The 17,867-nt window shown below is 40.5% G+C and overlaps 1 protein-coding gene across 1 annotated transcript in view; it reads right to left on the bottom strand.

Annotated features, from left to right (window-relative positions):
* The window catches only part of nbas (NBAS subunit of NRZ tethering complex), a 157,896-nt gene that overhangs the window by 36,139 nt on the left and 103,890 nt on the right, over positions 1-17,867 (bottom strand). Inside the window, exons 45-49 of the mRNA XM_020642042.3 lie at positions 16,827-17,167; positions 14,944-15,168; positions 11,485-11,675; positions 8,033-8,122; positions 6,370-6,553 (exon numbers count right to left, since the gene is read on the bottom strand). Coding sequence (XP_020497698.2) covers positions 6,370-6,553; positions 8,033-8,122; positions 11,485-11,675; positions 14,944-15,168; positions 16,827-17,167 — 1,031 coding nt within the window. The remainder of the gene's footprint in view (positions 1-6,369; positions 6,554-8,032; positions 8,123-11,484; positions 11,676-14,943; positions 15,169-16,826; positions 17,168-17,867) is intronic.

Below are 17,867 nucleotides of genomic sequence, written 5' to 3'. Positions count from 1 at the left end.
TAGTGGCCTGTTGTTCTTTATTTAATATAATCTCTGAATTGTCTAAAAAATGTCTAAAAAAACGACAATCTTATGAGGATGAAGGTTGTATAGATGGAAGCGTTCAGACTTCAGAAACAGGCAGGCAGGCAGGAGGGGAGAATTTTGGGACAGCCGACGTGAAATCAAAGATCCAAACAGACTGTGAGGATCTGAGGATTTCTTGACGCTCTGTCAAAGAGGTGTGTGCACAAGCCAATGAGGCAAGAATGGCAGATTACACAGTAAGTGAATCGGATCTATAAGAATACACAATGCAGCCTTGAAACACAGGCAGGCAGGTTACCAAGGGACTGTGAAATAGAGAGGGCTGTGAAACCAATAACATTTGAGCTAAATAGGCAGTGATAATCACAGATACTATACCCTGAATTTAATGTAAGCTAGAGCATGGTATGTGAGCTATTATTTAGATACAAATAGTAGGACCATGACCGGACTAAAGACAGGATTAAAGATGACCACTTACAAATTTTTATAGTCACAGCTAATAATTTATTACATAGAATCTTAAAGGAGTTGTATGAAGTTACAAAACAACTTTTGGTTTGTAACTTCAGGGTTGGTAACTTTCTCCAGATACACTTTTTAAGATTTTAGTTAAAATTGTCTTTTGGTCCTGACAGACATTAATAACTCATGTGCTCTGAAAAAGGAATAAAGAAAATCTGTCATCTATAGCAGTTGTAAGCCTGTAAAAACTTTGACCAATGTCTGCCATGAGGTGCCATATGAATGAACCAATCATGCGTTCCCTGCTCGTTCTCTACACCATGCGTGCACGAGCCCACACTCAAAGCATGAGCTGAGCTCCGTCTTCTGGACCAACGGCGCTTGTGCATGTCAGAGAGGGGCGTGGCTTTTGAGGGACCACAGAGGGGAGGGGGTGGGTGCAGACGCAGCACTGAGGGAATGCTACTTTCAAAATCAAGCTGGTTTTAGAAAATTACCAACCCTGCCTTTAAGGATGTCCGCAAACTGCCGTCTAAATGGTTAAATTGACATTTCCCTTGTTGGGACATTACCATAACAGGATTCAGGATTGCTTGTCAGCCTAAACAAATTATTAATATTTCTATATGTTGACCCACAATGCAGGTAAAATGATGAATTCAAACTATAACAAAGCCAGACATCACAAGGGCTGCAGCCATAGACTGGCCGCCCATATGATCTGCATTTGAGACCAATAAACTACCGGTAATACCTGACCTCCCTCTGTACCCTTCACAGGTCGGAGGTTTGTATAATCTGCAGGTGACCAGAGAGAGAGAGAGAAAAAGAGAGGTACGTCCACTGTTAAGTCTTTTTAAATGGATTGGTTGCAGTGCAGCGTCTTCATACAAAACTTCAAACAGTGTTCTTTTTTTCTTTTTGTGCAGCCGCCTGCTGCCGATGTGATTCTGCTCTCTCTTGGTTTTGCTGCGTCTTGCTAACAAGCTTCCACACATGAGGCTCACCTGTTGTGATGCAATTTTGTGTTGCACGGAGTCTCAGGTAAGAAAAAAAATACAAGAAATGAAAAAGGGATAATAAAAAGCTGTTTGCAAATCCTTACCCACGGTTTGCAATCTATATGCATGGTTTCCTAGACTGTGTGCATGCAGATTACAAACCCTTGTGCCCAGTGAGGACTTTGGCTGCTATTTAAAACAACAACAGCATTATTTGACAACGTTATTAAGACTTGGTCAATTATTTCCACGCTGCATAACATCGCTCTCTCTCTCCGATTCAGTGCACCGCAGGCAGTAAAAAAAAAAAAAAAAAAGGTTAGGTCTTCACTGCATGACCATGTGTCTCAGAAATTAATCACATTCTATTTTGCAACATTTTGTTTTGTTTTTCTCTTTTTGGCTTAATCTTTAATACACTACAGGCTGTACCAACTATCACAGGTACTTCTAATTAACACTACACTACAGGTGGAGCAAACAGTGACTTGCACTATTGCCAGTTCAAAATAAATGACATAGATTTGTGCATTTGAGTGACCTCTGTGTACCATTACCTGGTAAACAGGTTGGACTTTAATCACATCACCCAGGTTTAAGCCTCTTTACACCTACCGGCAGCACATCTTAGAACTGGATTTAAGATTCTTTTGATTAACTGGAGGCACTAAATGGTCTGACTCCTGAGTAAAACTCGGAGCTTTTATCACAGTTTGACCCGACTCACACTTTTGAATGCTCTGGCATGGGCCCCTTTTTATCTGTTCCAGTCTCTTGGCTAAAGACAAAAGGGGACAGAGCTTTTGGAAAAAGAGCCCTGGGGCTCTTGAATTACCTGCCTGAGGAAAAACAGCAGGCTCAGTCAGTGCATGGCTTCTTTTGAATCTAATCTTAAAACAAACTTTCATTGCTGAGCGTTTCGTTGATTTCCTTTGATTGAAGGTTTCATTTTGTTTAAGAGTTTTTGGCTTTTTTAAAGTGGTATATTATATTTAGTGTATTTCATTCCTTTACTTTTTATTTTTATGGGTGCCTTTATGTCAAATAAGTTTTTTGCTTGCTATGTCAAGCCCTTAATAACTTTGTTGCGCTAAGTGCTATATAAACAAAGATACCGTTAATTCTAATTTATTGCTCCTCATAGCTCTACAGAGCAGCGTCGCATCTTTCAGTGGAGTCTCTTTTTCTTACTAGATTGTTTTTTAATTCTGGAACATGGCTATCAAATATAGTTCAGATAAAGTCAAAAGAAAACATCCAAACCAGTTAGCTTTCGCCGCTTTTGTTTCTATAACTTTTTATTTGTTCAATCTGTTACCACCAAAACAAACCAAGCAAGCTGTTAACATGGGAGAAACACAAATCAAATCATCTCACTGTTGACAGATTAGAAAATCAGAGCAATCTTCTTCAATGATTGATGGCTTTAAAGCAGAAACATAAAACAGTAAGGTCTTATGAGGATGTAATGAATCAATCATTGTCGAACAGAAACATATTTTATGCCATGATGGCTATTGTTGTGTTTTTCTAGTTGACCTTATTTGGTGAAGTATATTTAGGCTGACAAGCTGCCAAATGACAGGAAGTTCCCCAAACTAAAGACTTCCTGCATGAAGCTAATATTATGAAATCCATATCAGCAGTATAAACCGTAACTGATTGAACATGTCACTTCAAAATCGAATCCTTTCAAGAAAAATACATTTCTTTCAGCTTGTCCCCACAAAAATGGCTTTGTGTCTGTGACTTAAATAACCCCCCCCCCGCAAGAAAAGAAAAGTGAGTGAGTGATTATTCATAGTCTGTAATTTCATTTTCTAATTTCTTGCTTTTTAGCCCCAGTGCCTGTTTCCAAAAAGAAAAGATGAATACACTGCAAGCCTGGCCTAATGTCGGGTATTTATCAGTGCCAATTAAACAGGCACAATTTGTAGCCCACTGGAAGAGACAAATAATAGCAACTTTGATCCTGAATAATTACAAATCAATAAAATACTTAAAAAAAGAGAAACTGTGTGATCCTTTTTAGTCTGCTCTCTCCTGATCAATGAACTCGTTTTCATTTCATGCTTGTGCTTAGAATAGTTCTCCTGAAAACTTTTTATATTCAGTTCATTTCCCTAAATTAAAAATATATAAAAGAAAATACTTGTACATCAATGATACTTTGGTATTGCTGATACCAATTAAAGATGAAATCAAGTATACAGAGACAGGTAGAGTTTGAATTTGCAGATCAAATACAGACGTACCCATGGGCTAAATATTACATTTTTCCATGCATTTGTGTTAATATATTTACATACATGTACATACTGTTGCATGGAATCATTAATACATTTACAGTAAGAGTAAAGCTGTGAGTGTATTCTGTGTGTTTGTGTCAGTGAGCGTATACTGCTACTTTGTAGCTGTCTTTGATTGCTTTGAACAACGCTAATCAGGCGTCTTTGTACAAGCAGCAAACAGACAACGTCGAAAAGGAAAGATGAGAGAAGTTAAACATACTACTGGTACCAGTTTCACTCACTTCACAGTACGGTTGTCACGGAAATCACAGCGGGCAGGCTGTTTTTGTGTTTGTTAGTGAGTGCAAGTATGTGTGTACTGCAAAGGACGGCTGAGTAAGCAGTGTAAGATGGATACAGTGGCTTTTGTGTGTGTGTGTGTGTGTGTGTGTGTGTGTGTGTGTGTGTGTGTGTGTGTGTGTGTGTGTGTGTGTGTGTGTGTGTGTGTGTGTGTGTGTGTGTGTGTGCCTCATATGGCCGGTGGGACACAGTTAGAAGGGAGTTGTGCTGATTAGTTAAGGGACCATGAGGACAGAAGGGGAACAATACCAACTTCTCTCTCAGCATCTGACTCTTTTGTAAGAGTGCACCACTTCTCCCTCTCGTCCTCTACCTCCCTCTCTGTTTCTGGTTCCACACCAATGTGATGAGGTCAGACTGGGGCACTGTCGTGTTTGTGGCATGGCCTCGGGGCACCACCATGCTGCCACCAGTGACATCATTGCTTACGGGGGGTACAGTCTGAGCCAACATCACGTCTGTGTCATGGCTTTCAACTGAGAAAATAAAGTGTGGTTCCAATTAGGAAAAATGTGATGAATTAAGAGAGAGCGAGTCTGTGCTTGAATTTGTTTTTCATGCCTTTTAAATTTGTGTGTTAGAACGGATGTGGATATATAAAAAAATATATCGACCAATCCAAGTTAAATGAGACATTTGGGTTAAAAAAAATACCCTCCTTGAACATTTTGAGGGCCTTCTAGTTGCCTGGAGGGGAGATGAGAGAAAGTGGCACTTCATCTGAAATGAGTCTCGCTCTTAATCTTTTACAAGATTAATTAACTGATCTCTTGGATGTACTCTCCCTTAAGTGCACACGTGTATTCCACCGCTGTCTGTGTGTGTGTTTTGTCAGAGCCTGCAAAATGTTGGGAGTGCACCCAATTAGTTATAAACACCTAGCTACCTGCACCGACAATAGCTCATGGCTGTTCACATACATTTACACTTTAATTAAACAGTTGAGGCTATTAATTAGTCAGTCAGGAAACAGAAGGACTCATCAGTCTGTGGTAGGTTGAACCAACGAGTGGAAGTTCACAGGAGGGGTGTGTAAACATAAACATGTGCAAACAGTTCACTATGCTTGAACCCAGATACTAATGCTTTGTATTAAACACCGGAACAAATACAGACAGGGTTAATGAATGCTAATAAGCATTTACATGGTGGTTGAAAATGTAAATAGACAAACAAGATATTCATTGTTTGAATGCTAGAAGATTCTGGATCAAGTTTATATTTATGAATAAACTGCTAAAATACAATTGCATAAGCTGCGCGATTGTGTCTCTGAGAATGTTTTCAAACAATGGCTTTAAGTTGATGTTATTCTGTTTTCGCTGATTATTCCATGATTCTCGGTATATAAACGTATGCAACTAAACTGGCAATGTATCCCATCCAAAGCCCTTAAAGTCTTGGAAATAACAGCACTTTCTGTTTCTGTGCAGTCAGTGTAGCACACACTTCTGTCTTAAAAAAAAAAAAAAAACCTTATGTACGACAACAAACTGAAGACAAATACACATTTTGGAAAATTAAACAGTTTCATACTCCATCAAATTTAGATTCTAGGCTGCTGTTGTGAAAGGATTTTTTAATGATCAAAACATAGTTTACACTTACCGGTAAGTGGTTCTATGAATGAACACATTTTGGCAAAGGACATTTTAAAAAGTTTGTGAGGCGCACTCATTTAATCATATTCTAAAAACAAGTGTTTATATCTTTTATAAAGGTTTTAATTGAAAGCAGCATAGTTTTTCTTTATTTGAAACACGCCCCAGTGATTCATGGGTCAAATAAAAAAGCAAGCTTTATCGAAGCTCCATCAGGATGAAGTGTTACCATCAGCTTTGGCAGCAACAGCCATAAACATACGCTAACTACACCTTTATTTTTCCTCTTCAGCAGTACCCCATCTTTTTTAAATCTCAGAGCCCATAATGTTTGATAATGGGATTATATATATAACATTCCTATGTTTCATGCTGGGATAAGTGGGTCATTTATCCAACCTCTTAGTGTCTTCATGAAGCTATTTCTACTCTGTTCTCCTTCACTTATCTCCTCTCTGCACCCATCAATTTCTAGCGTCTTTAAAAATGTACAGCCTTTTTTTAATGTTATGACCTTGGAGAAAAGAAAAGAAAAAAATAATCTAAAGCCTCCTTCACATCTAGTATTAGTGTTCTGTTTTAAGAGCTCCTGGGATTAAAGTTTCTAAAGTGGGGGCTGGAAGGGTGAGGTAAGGGTTGACGAGTCACGTCGGCATGCATAATGAGTGCATCTGTGTGTGTTACCTCTCTGTCCTTGAGGACAGCCTGAGTTCTGTAGAGCAGCAGAAGACGAACATCACTGTCTTGAAGGCTGAAGTTACTCTCCAGGATCTGCAGCACCTCAATCCGAGGGCGCACTGGCAGCGACGCGTCCCCGCAGAATGGATGCAGCCAGGCCAGGAGGTCATCAGAAGTCACGGTACTGTCGCTGAGGGAGGAAAGTGAAGAGGACAGCAGTCAGACAGGCCAGGTAGAGACAAAGAGACATGGAAGTAGCAATGTCTTGGAGAAACTGCAATTCTTGTGTCTTTTCTTGTTCATTTAAATCATAATGTGATCATAATGTGTTTACAATTTTAATCATAATGTGTTCAGGAATATATAAGTAATTCAAAGAAAATAGGTTTTGTCCTGCAGATTTTATTCTGATACAAAAAAAGCGCTGCAGTGATGTGTCATTACTTTTGAAAATGTTTTTGTTTCGGTTTTTTCGTCCATGCTTTAAAACTTGAAAGGAAGAATGTGCAGCTTTTTGATCCAGTAGATGTCGCCCCTTGAGTACCAGCATGAAACCAAAACAAACTGCTGTTTATCTGCACCGCCATCGTACTGACGCCTCTGCTTTCCTCCAGCGACACCACCTCCGACCTGACTCCACTCACAGCTCACACGGAAGAGTTTAGCACGAGAGACCGAAAAAAATTGGGCTTTTATTGTTGTGTGAGCAGGCTAATGTAAGCACACTATAGTTAGCTCGTAGCATCACATTGCATTCAAAATGACACAGAATGGCTGTGATCTACACCGCTTACATGGCATCAATAAAGAAGTGTTATTCTTTTTTTCTCTAGTCCTTGACTAAAACCGCTTTATACGCAAGAGGAGGAGCCGGCTGTACCGTCCATGTAAACACAGCTCCGACAACAACACAGCATCTCCCTCACTGTAGAAAGCCATGACTCAGAGAGACATTTACAGAGGATATACTTGATTTCTGCTGTATTTATGTGTAAAATGTTGCACACTCTTTCTATTAAGGAAGAAACCCAAAACCAAAGGAGTTTTCCTCTTCTCAAACATGACAATGTGTATGATTTCTTTTTTGGGTTGTTCAATTTAATATTTTTTTCCCTCCAAGACAACATTAGGAAAAAGCAATGCATTAGAACCAAACATTCAAAATAGGCCGAAGATCAATACCAAATGAATATAATTGTTTGTTGCAGTGCTAATCAATACATCTCAGGAGAAAAAGCTTAGCTGATATTGCTTTGAGAATATCCACACCTACAGACAGATTAGCAGTCATTTTGTCACTGATCCATTACTCTTCTTTGATCTGTTCCCCTGATTATCACAAAAGAGCTGCCAAGGGAAATCAGGTGCTTTCTAAATGTTGTCATCTCAGAGAAGCTAGCAAACAGACATTTTGCTGGCATTTGAGAGGTCTTAATTTTGGGCTTTGACTAGAGCTGAGAGAATTAAGAGAGGGTGACAAATGAAGAAAAACATGTTTCAAACCAAATTTTATCCGCGCAGGATCTAAAAACACAATGCTGGATTATCCCCCCCATGCTTTGGATTTATTTATCTGACCTTCTAGAGGATGATTTAGTGTAACGAAGGACACAATCATCATCAGGGAAGTTTTTTCTTTTATGTGTGTGAGAAGATTTCGACAACCTACCCAGTCTGGACATTGTTGTGCACAGCTGTAACCATGGCCTCCAGGACCCTGAGGGGTTGTGGGAAATTTGTGAGGGCGTCTGGGTCTCCACTGAAAAACAGACCAAATCACCACCGTTATCTTTAAAAAAAAAAAACACTAATTACAAGAACAAGACTTTCAAAGAACCACAAAATAGTAGGAAAACAAAGATTACAAGAGGTAAATCACAGGCTTTGTTCCTGGTGAAAGTGTTAGTTAAAAATCAGGCAGCGATTACATGTTTGAAGCAGGACTCCACATTAAAACTGCACGCTGGCACGGACACACTGATAGACTCCGAACTAGCTGCTCGCACATTCCACTGGCCAGCTTGAGCCAGTTAAAATATTGCCATAGAAATAACAAACAGCAATATATAACCTTTATTTACACATTTCTTTCCTTCGATAATGGTGTTTTGTCAGTGATTCTTGTGAGATCATCTATCATCAGGCTTCTATTACTGTCTTAAGCTGAGAGTAATTTACCTGCTGTTTGAATACAACCCCGCTTTTATTTTGGAATACAGTAAGGACCCTCTGGTAGATTAAAGGATAAGACATTAACTTAACCACAGAAAAGGAACTTGTTACAAAACATATAAAAGAATGGTAAAAAGTGAAATGTTTGATGTCACGAGGTGGATATTACTTTAGACTCGTCAGCTGAGCCGTGTTTTTTTTTTTAAGTGAAATGAGACATTCAAAGATACAGCAGTGTTGTTCTTTTCCATCAATGGGACAACAGGGAGACACTGTGGAGACACTTATCCACAGTGAGCCTAAAGGGACTAAATAGCATGCGATTAATCACGACTAAAAAAAAGAATGCATTCATTTCAGGCCTTAATTAATCGCGATTACCAAGTTGATGCTGACAGCCCTAATCAGAATACATAAAAAGTACAGATGTTAGCACATACAGAAAGAAGCAGCTTGTCTTTTTAATTTGATGTGAATGAAATAGGTTTAATGGCACATAATAGCGGTTGAGTTAAAAAGGTAATATATGATATTTTCTGCGGTATCAAGTATCGGCTGTTGTTGCTGTGTTCTACAGCAGTGTATGTCTCTCAGTGTGTGTGTGTGTGTGTGTGTGTATGTACTGTATGTTGCAAGAGGAGGGCCATTTTTCACAACGACAGAAAGGGGAAAAAAAGGGTGATTTCCCCTGACTCAACTGCCTTTTGCTCCTGGGCACGGGTGCGTACACACACACACACACACACAGATACATCCACTCACATCGACATAGAAATGATCTGGCAAAAAAGGTGGGGAGACAACGCAGCATTTTCTTTATTGCATTTTACCGCTTACATTTTCTCTTCAAAGATGCAGAAACACAGAGCGGTTATGACAGATACAAAAGATGGCTATTAGTGTGAAGCTCAGGTAAGCCTGCTGCGCCAGACTGAAAGGCTTCCAGAGAGGCAAAAACAAGAGCAGGCTCATTCATATCTGCCAAATGCAATGCTTTGAAAAAGCCCTGCAACAACAGACACACACACACACACACTGACACACAGTCATACATGAATGAATCAAGGGATGTTCATATGCAAGAGCACAGAGTGACACGTTAGAGAAAAATAAAACCCTCCTGTGAATACATAAGGCTGTGTACACACGCACACGCACACGCATGGACTTATTGAGAGTGAGTTTGTGCTGATGTGTGTGAGAGCAGAATGAGATCTGCAGGGGAACAGCTGTATCTAGCTGCATTAATTACAAGATGATAATGAATCAAGGAGTGTGCATGCAAGAAGGTGTGTGTGTGTGTTCATCAGGGATAGTGCGTAGATGTCTACTTAACTAGCCAAGTGTCGGCACACGCGCACTCTAATTTTCTGGTGTGTGTGTGTGTGAGTGCTGATGCCATTTATCTGCACCATGCGCCATTGAGCAGCCATAAAGTAGCAGGAAATGAGGTGGGAATATAATCAAGGCGATTGGCGCTCATTTATCAAGCCAATCAGAGGCCCCGATGATATCTGGCCGTGTCAGTGAAACCTTGATCCTCAGTTTGTCAGTATTAGCAGACAAGGTCCTCAGGGCATGAAGGACAAACATCAAAAAAAAAAAAAAAAAAAAGATGTGACTCTGAAAATTAACTTTTTATTGAAGCCCATGAATTCACCTTTCAGAGTGTTTACTCTCCTGTTTAAAGAAAGTTTGTGTTTTGTTGGGGGTTTCTAAGTTGTAGAAATATCTATGTTTTTTTCCATGGCCCTTAAAATGTAGCACCTCTGCAGACATGTCGTGGTGAATCATCTCTCCCTTCCTTGAACATGAGGAGCAAGAAGACACCAATAAAAAGCTGTGAGTCCAACTCCCACAGGCAGCTACTGTAGATCCAATTCTACACTTCAGGCATTTGTTTTGACAGTCTTTTTCCCAAGCAACACACTGAGCCCAAAGTGGACCTATATATGGGTTTATTTTCAGATAACAACCAGTAGAGATCTGGCAGTAGGAGGTTTGTTTGGGTGGCCTTCAATATTTAAGAACAAACACCATAAAGCTCCCTTTGGAGCTGGATATAGCTAGGGCTCTTGATCCAAGTTGTCTCCATGTGGATGATAATGCAGTTTGACAAGGCGTGAATGTAAAGTAGATTAAAATAAGGAGCAACAGAAATAAATGTACTAAACTGACAATTTGATTTTCCTCATGCCTCCATTGAGTTTGTGAAACAGAGAGGTATGTTTAGTGCACACACCACAGTAGCACAAAGTTAGTGTTCAAAACTATCATATTAAATACAGGTTATTGAATACCTCGGGGCTTACAGGGGGCTGACATGTATGTTACAGCACCTGCAGAGGGAGGTGTCAAATACAAAGTGTTCTGACTCCTGAGGTAGAGGTTGCTTACAGTTAATTAGCACTCCGTTCAGAAAATAGAGGGTGATGTTTATGGAACAAACTGTAAAATGTTTCACTTCTTTAAAACACCTGTATGAAATGATTTATTTATTACACTTGTGTTGTCAATGTGAGGTGAAAGTCAGTGCCCAGCAGTATAACCTTTTTACATTTTGGTGTATGGATGACTTTGTTTAAGCATGATTTCATTTATTGAGTTTCAAGGTGCATAATGTCATTTTATTGAACTCAAGAAGAAGCCACCCAGGCTGGCAGTTTCCCTGCCTCTAGTCTTTACGCCAAGCTAATAGCTTCCCCGGTTCCTGCTCAATAGCTACAGCTCAAACATGAGTGTCATTGATTTTACTTATCTGACTCTAAAGCATTTACTACAACAGGCTTTATAATTCCTATAAGTGCTAAGCCAATCTTGCCTGTGTCATAATGCACGTTTCCAATGGGAAGATTTTTTGAACATTAGTATTAAATTAATTATTTTGTTGAGTATTATTTGGGTTTATATAAATAGAGATAAAAAAAAATAGAGGAAGAGAAATAATACCTGAGTGCAGCAACCACTCTGTCAACGGCATCTCCAAGCACAGTTTTGACTGACAGGTCTAGAGGTCCAACGGCCACGCGAAGAAGCTGTCCAATGCGCTCTAGAGGCTGCCCATCTGTTGCCATGGTGACTGCCAGTTCATGCAGCTTTGACTTCTCAGATCGGGACAAATCATAAAGTTGACTGTAACCCTGGAGTGTTGGGGGGGGGGGGGGGGGGGGGGAGAGGGGAAGGAATGGGAGTGTATGAGTGTACGGACATTTTTTAACCTGCCAGGAAAAAAAATACTGTGAAAAAGAAAAACAGAACAATACAAAGTATATGATAGCAGAATCATTTGCAATATAAAAGTCCCAAGTCTTGGTCATGAACAAAAGAAAACATTAGAAAACAAAATACAATAATGCCCCAAAGCAGGATTTCCTAGAGAATAGCAGAGTAAAAGCAATGCAGTGTGGTTAGGAGAGTAATGTTTAGTCAGTAGTGTTTGCTGTTGACTGTTTTGTTCTCTGCAGGTATTAACCCAGAGGGCAGCACTGACCTGACCCCGGTCTTCCTCTCTACTGTCCTGCTTCTCTTTGCTTGTTTTCCTCTCTTCCAATAAAAAGACCTCAGCTGCTTTTTCAAACATCTATCTTAATAACGCCTGCGGAAAGCTGTGGTCTGAAGGTGGTACCGGTTGTTGCTGCAACACTAATCTTTATTTACAGATTCCTCATAAAGATGCAGAATCTGTTGGCACTTTTTTGGAATTCAAGCCTGAGTAGTTTGGTCCACTTGGTTTAGACATTGAGAGACAATCAAGCTTTGATTAATGTCTTTAAATATAAAGTTGCATGCAAGACAAGGTTCTTGGCACCAGTTACAGTTTGGTAGTGAAACTGTAAACATGGAAAGAAAGACAAGACTGGAAGTTCTCTCTGAAGATGACAAACTTTTCAGTGAAGAGTCTGAAATGATCTTCATGGCCATCATATTCTGTGGGAGGAGCTTGGAGAGAGGTTTCAATGATTCCCATGTGTATGTCGAGAAAGGAATAGATATTCTTTCCAAGAAGTCAAGCCCAATCAGTAATGGAGTTGGACTCAGGTGAAGGGTAACCTCTCCATTTTTAAATATTTATCATGAGAATATTCAGATATGAGGCTTTGAAATCCATACGATACATGTATTGTTGAAATTCAATACATGATCTTCATATAACATCCACTGTCAGAATATCAAGGCCCAGGTCAAGACTGAAGAGTATGTGGCTGGCTGACATTTGACTGGCATAACCGCTTGGCATACATAATGTTTTCTGATGTCTTCAGCTGAGCATGAGACTGTCTGAGGGTCACATTTGAGACAATGAGTCATCTCTTGAAATAATGTTGGTCTTTCAGGGCAGATTTTGGAGGTATATTCGCCACCATATGAAAAAAGAAAACAAGTAATCTTCAAGTAATGAGTGATTGAGAGTTTTAGTGCAAATTAGGCTCTTGAGATATAAAACCAAGCCCTCTCCTTTCCATTCATTACTAATGACCATTAGATCAGGATATTCATCAAGAGAGATTGAGAATACAAGTGGCAGAGACGAGGCTTTTCCACAGGTCGTCTGTGTTCACCAGGAGTAGCTTAATGAGGTGGTTCGGGTATCTAATAGGGATGCCCCCTGGCAGTGTTTGTGGGTTGACATTTATAAGTGATGTGATACGCAACGTTGCCAGTCGGAATTACTTTTTTTTTTTTTTTGTAGACGTGGTCATGAAATGCTAAGAGGACACCAAGGATATAAAGCTGAAGGTAGTTTTAAGAAATCCTTGACATTTTGGTAACTCTTTAAATTAAAATTTGTCTAATTCTGGTACCATAATGATGGAAAAAAAACTTCCATCGAACAGCCCCCATCCCTCTCTACCTCATTTTCTCTCATTGATCCATCTAATGAAGATGAAGAATTACCCAAAACATAATTGTTTTTGAAAAACATTGGCTGTGATCTTGCATGCCGCAGCAACTACAGTCGTATTTGAATTTTAATATAGAACGGTGCTAACATGTACACTTCTTTGTGCTCATTTGGGGATACTGACGCACAATATCCGCAGTGTGTAATTTGCTGTCCTTATGGCAGGTTGAGACGCCTGTGGTGGATTCTTCCCCGATCCTCTATTATTCCCAGCAGCTGGTCACGTACGGTTGATAAATGACCACAGTAAAGCCAAACAGAGCCTACAGGGCTGCTTCTATCCATCTTTTTTCTACCTATCTGCCCTTTGCTGGTTCTTATATCCTTTTTATCTATCTCCAAGGATACAATCACTTCCTGCAACAGTAGATGGGAAGTTATAATGTCGAGATTGGACTGTTGGACTTTCGCCTACATAGCTCTGGCATTCTTTATCTTCTTCCTTATTATGAAAGATACATGCTTTAAACATAGATCAAAAGGGTATAAAGATTATAAGCAAGTGCTGTGTGTGTGTGTGTGTGTGCGTGTGTGTGTGCGTGTGTGTGCGTGTGTGTGTGTGTGTGTGTGTGTGTGTGTGTGTGTGTGTGTGTGTGTGTGTGTGTGTGTGTGTGTGTGTGTGGGGGGAGGGGGGGGCAGAAAATACAGATTTGTTATGGTTGTCTTGTGGTCGCATAGCAACACTCAGCTCGCCAAACATCCCTTCTCCCAAGCCCTGCATACATTTTGTCGCAGCGAGGTGACAGCAGGGTCAGTCAGTGTGACTTTGGTTAATGAGATACAGCATGGTGTACATACTGTCTATGCAGCCACATGGCAGGGCTGATTTCAAACAGAAGCCCTCAGGTTTACATTAATGCAACCCTGACTGGCCTCTGTGAGGCTGGAAATGGCCAGAATAAAACCAGAACAACCACAGGAATATAAAACACACACAAACAAACAAACACACACACACATAAACAAACACAGTCTGTAAGTCTAACTAAAAAGTGAACCCATGAACAGGCATGGGAATAAGATGTGAGTGTGTGTTTACATAAGTGTGTTATTCAGCTCAAGAAACAGATTTATTTGTATCCTTTGTAGCTGAGCATTACAGTGTGTTACAATACATTACTATAAATCATTACGCCTTTGTGTTTAACACTGATTCCGATTGGTCAGTTTTAGCATTCTGTAACAGATGGCTGATGTTGGGCTGCATGCACAGTTTGCATATGCATACTCATCATAAAGCCACCAGATTGAAGCTGCATAGAATTAGTAAAGTCTAACCATTTGAGCTTTAAATGTCTCACTCGACATAGTGTATGCTAAAGCACCGCTATGATTTACTGCAGCAAGCGACCTGGCAGGACACAGTACTTGGCATTTACATTGAATGATGGGAAATCTCTATTGCATGTTCTTTTAAGCGACTCCCTGCCATATATTAACAGTAAGAGGACTTGTCACTGTGAAAAATAAAAAAAAGGTTCAAGTGTGTGGCAGATGTGGTCTACCTGCAGGCTGTCTTTGAGTGACAGAATGAAGTCATGGCTCAGGGTGTCCAGGTGGGCCTGTGATTGCTGTAGGTGCGCTAGAGCCTCATCAAAAGTGAATCCTGCTGGGTCGGACCCTTCCTTCTCACCACCACCGTTGCCTCCTCTCTTCCTGCTCTTCTCACCCAGCTGGCGCAGGGCTTTGGTGGCTCGCTTTATCACCTCCGACCTCGCCTGGATGCTCAGCTGGGGATGAAATAGGATGGATTAAAGGAATGGAAGGAGGAGGAGAAGAAAATTGGGGAGACGGTGGTGGTTGAATCAAGTGAAGAGAGGGAAAAGAGAGGTGCACAAGTTATGAACATTCATTTCAAAGTTAACATGTTGAAGAGAGGCAGGTATAACCCAATTTATCTGAGCCAAAACACCAACAGGAACTCGAGTATAATGTGTGTGAGGAGTGTGCGTGAGCGAGACAGATCGTAGCTGCCAGCCTTGTGTAATTGATTCAATGCAGAGAGAGCAGGTTTACCATTCACAGGGGGGGGAGAGAGCCTTTGGCTGTATGTTTTTTTTTTTTTACTCTCTTGCATGGAAGCACAGAAGCGATGACGAGCGCCACACACACACACACACACACACACACACACACACACAAAAAAGAAGCTTTAAAATCATCCAACTACCTCAGCCGCACACTCACACACATGCTACTTATACTTCTGCATTTTATAGATATCACTAACTCAGACTGACAGCACTTTTCTCAGACTGGGTAATCACTCAAATGGAGTTACCCAAAACTATTTTTAGGGTTATTGTTGCGTGCATTTGTGTGTAAGGTGTACATTGTTTAATGCGTGAATAGCCCTGGAAAGGTTTGAAAGATGGAGGATGTTTCCCCTAACAGTGATATCTAAGATCAATACTTCAGAGGGGGGAAAATGCCAACCCACTCTGTTTCCACCTTCAAAATAAACCTCCAGTAGTAGATAAGCTCCCAGCCATCCATCTAAACCTCTTTGGCTTGTGGGAAATGGATCAATCCATCATTAAGGGGCAACAGGGGTGTGAAAGGTCAGATGCATTCCCAACAGCGAGAGTGGACAAGATTTCCACCTTTGAAGGTTTAGAAAGGATAAAAAAAAAAAAAAAGAAATAGAAGGTGGAGGAGACATAGAGTTTCTGAGAGTTAATCTGCATGTTAAAAAGCACAGTGGGAAAACAGTGCCTGCTGGGAATTGGAGTTTAATTGGCTCTGAAGTGGAGAGGGATCAATTAGCTCTCTTAGAGTCGACAGGAAATAGAGGGTTCATAAGACAAAAGTAAAAGAAAAAGGAAAGGCCTGCAGAGGCACTGGGGTGGCAAGTTGCCTGTATGAAAAAGAAAAAAAACAGCGGGCTGGTATTGATAAGGTGCTCTGAGGCCCTTTGAGTCCTCTGCAGGACAATTTTTCAGAGTGCTGTAATTATGAGGCTGACATTTCTTGTGCAATTTTATAATTTATTTTATAAATCATGACTGGTATGTGCTTTGAGGCAGCAGAGTGTGGATTTGAACATAATATTATATTTAAAACTAGAAAAAGGGCTTTTGACTACCAAAAAAATGGAGCCTCGGGGAGTGAGAGATGGGCGGTCAAACGATGATGAGAAGAGAGTGAGGGATATGACAGTTTGATGTAGCGACTGGAAATCCCCACAATCCCTCTTTTTAGATAATATGAATCCTGTCTGGTTGGCCTGCCTGAAACAAACTGCCTGCTGTGCTGCAATTACAGATTGTCTGACTGCCTCACTCCCACCATTTTAAGTGTAACATGGTAGTGAAACACAGAGCCCCTTCCATATTGGTAAGCATACGACAAAAACTAAATATTATCTTTAAACAAAATTCAGGCTTACGTGCTCTGTTGCATCAGGTGAGAACGTGATGCCATCCAGGAAGTGTACAGCGTCAGCAGGGACCAGTCTGTCCAGGTATTTGGCGCAGGTGTCATATGCATGGAGGTAGTCTTGGTCGCTCTGTGGGGGTCTCTTCAGCAGCTGGGGGTCTCCTTTCCAGAAGAGCTTCTGCAGCCATGCTGCATGGACTGCACTCGGGGAGACTGTTGCCCCACTCCCACCGGGCACAGGCAGCCGGTTTGCAAGTTTGGAGATGGAGAGTACATTCTGACTGGTCAGGACTGGTTGTAGAGTCGTTAGCGGATCAGCCGCTTCATCAGTCAGCTTTTTGTAGTTTAAACCTGCAAGAGACGGGAAATGTGTGCTGATTTTTGTATACTACATTTGACATAAAATGAATCATGCATAAACAATTGAGATATGAAATGAATAACAGATAATCTCTTTATAATGGCACCTGTCTGTTGTTAAGATATGTTAGGCAGCAAGTGAAAATTTTGCCCTATAGTTGATGTGGTGGAAACAGGAAAACTTTGAGACAGAGTGTGATGGCTAGACGACTGAGTCAAAGCATCACCAAACTTCTGCTCTGCAGTGGTCAGTAAATATCAAAACTGCAGCTCTGCAGGAATTCTGCTGAACTGGTTACAGGGTAATGGGCAGCAAAGAATCTATGATGCACGTTGAGCAAAGGATGACCAATGTGGTCCGATCCAACAGAAGAGCTACTGGAGCTCAATCTGGTAAAAAAAAAAGAAAAAAAAAGCTGAATACTGATTCGAATAAAAATAAAAAATAAAACAGCAAAGTCATCCAACTAGCAACTTTAGAAGTAAGAATTTAGTTTGAACTGAGGGACGATGTTGAATGCTGAATTTATAGGCAGATGTTTGCCTGCAAAGATTTATAAGAAGGTATATTGTCATCAGATGGCTGACATTAAGAGCTCGGATTTCATTAAAACAGATTGCTTTCTTCCCCCTTTTCCTGCATTCAACTAATGCCTGTTGAAATGCTAGTAGACAGAAGTGGTGGACTACA

This window comes from Labrus bergylta, chromosome 15 (assembly GCF_963930695.1).
Source record: "Labrus bergylta chromosome 15, fLabBer1.1, whole genome shotgun sequence".
NCBI classification, from domain to species: domain Eukaryota; kingdom Metazoa; phylum Chordata; class Actinopteri; order Labriformes; family Labridae; genus Labrus; species Labrus bergylta.
Note: the sequence above shows the minus strand (reverse complement) of the source record. Positions and strands in the feature narration are given on the sequence as shown.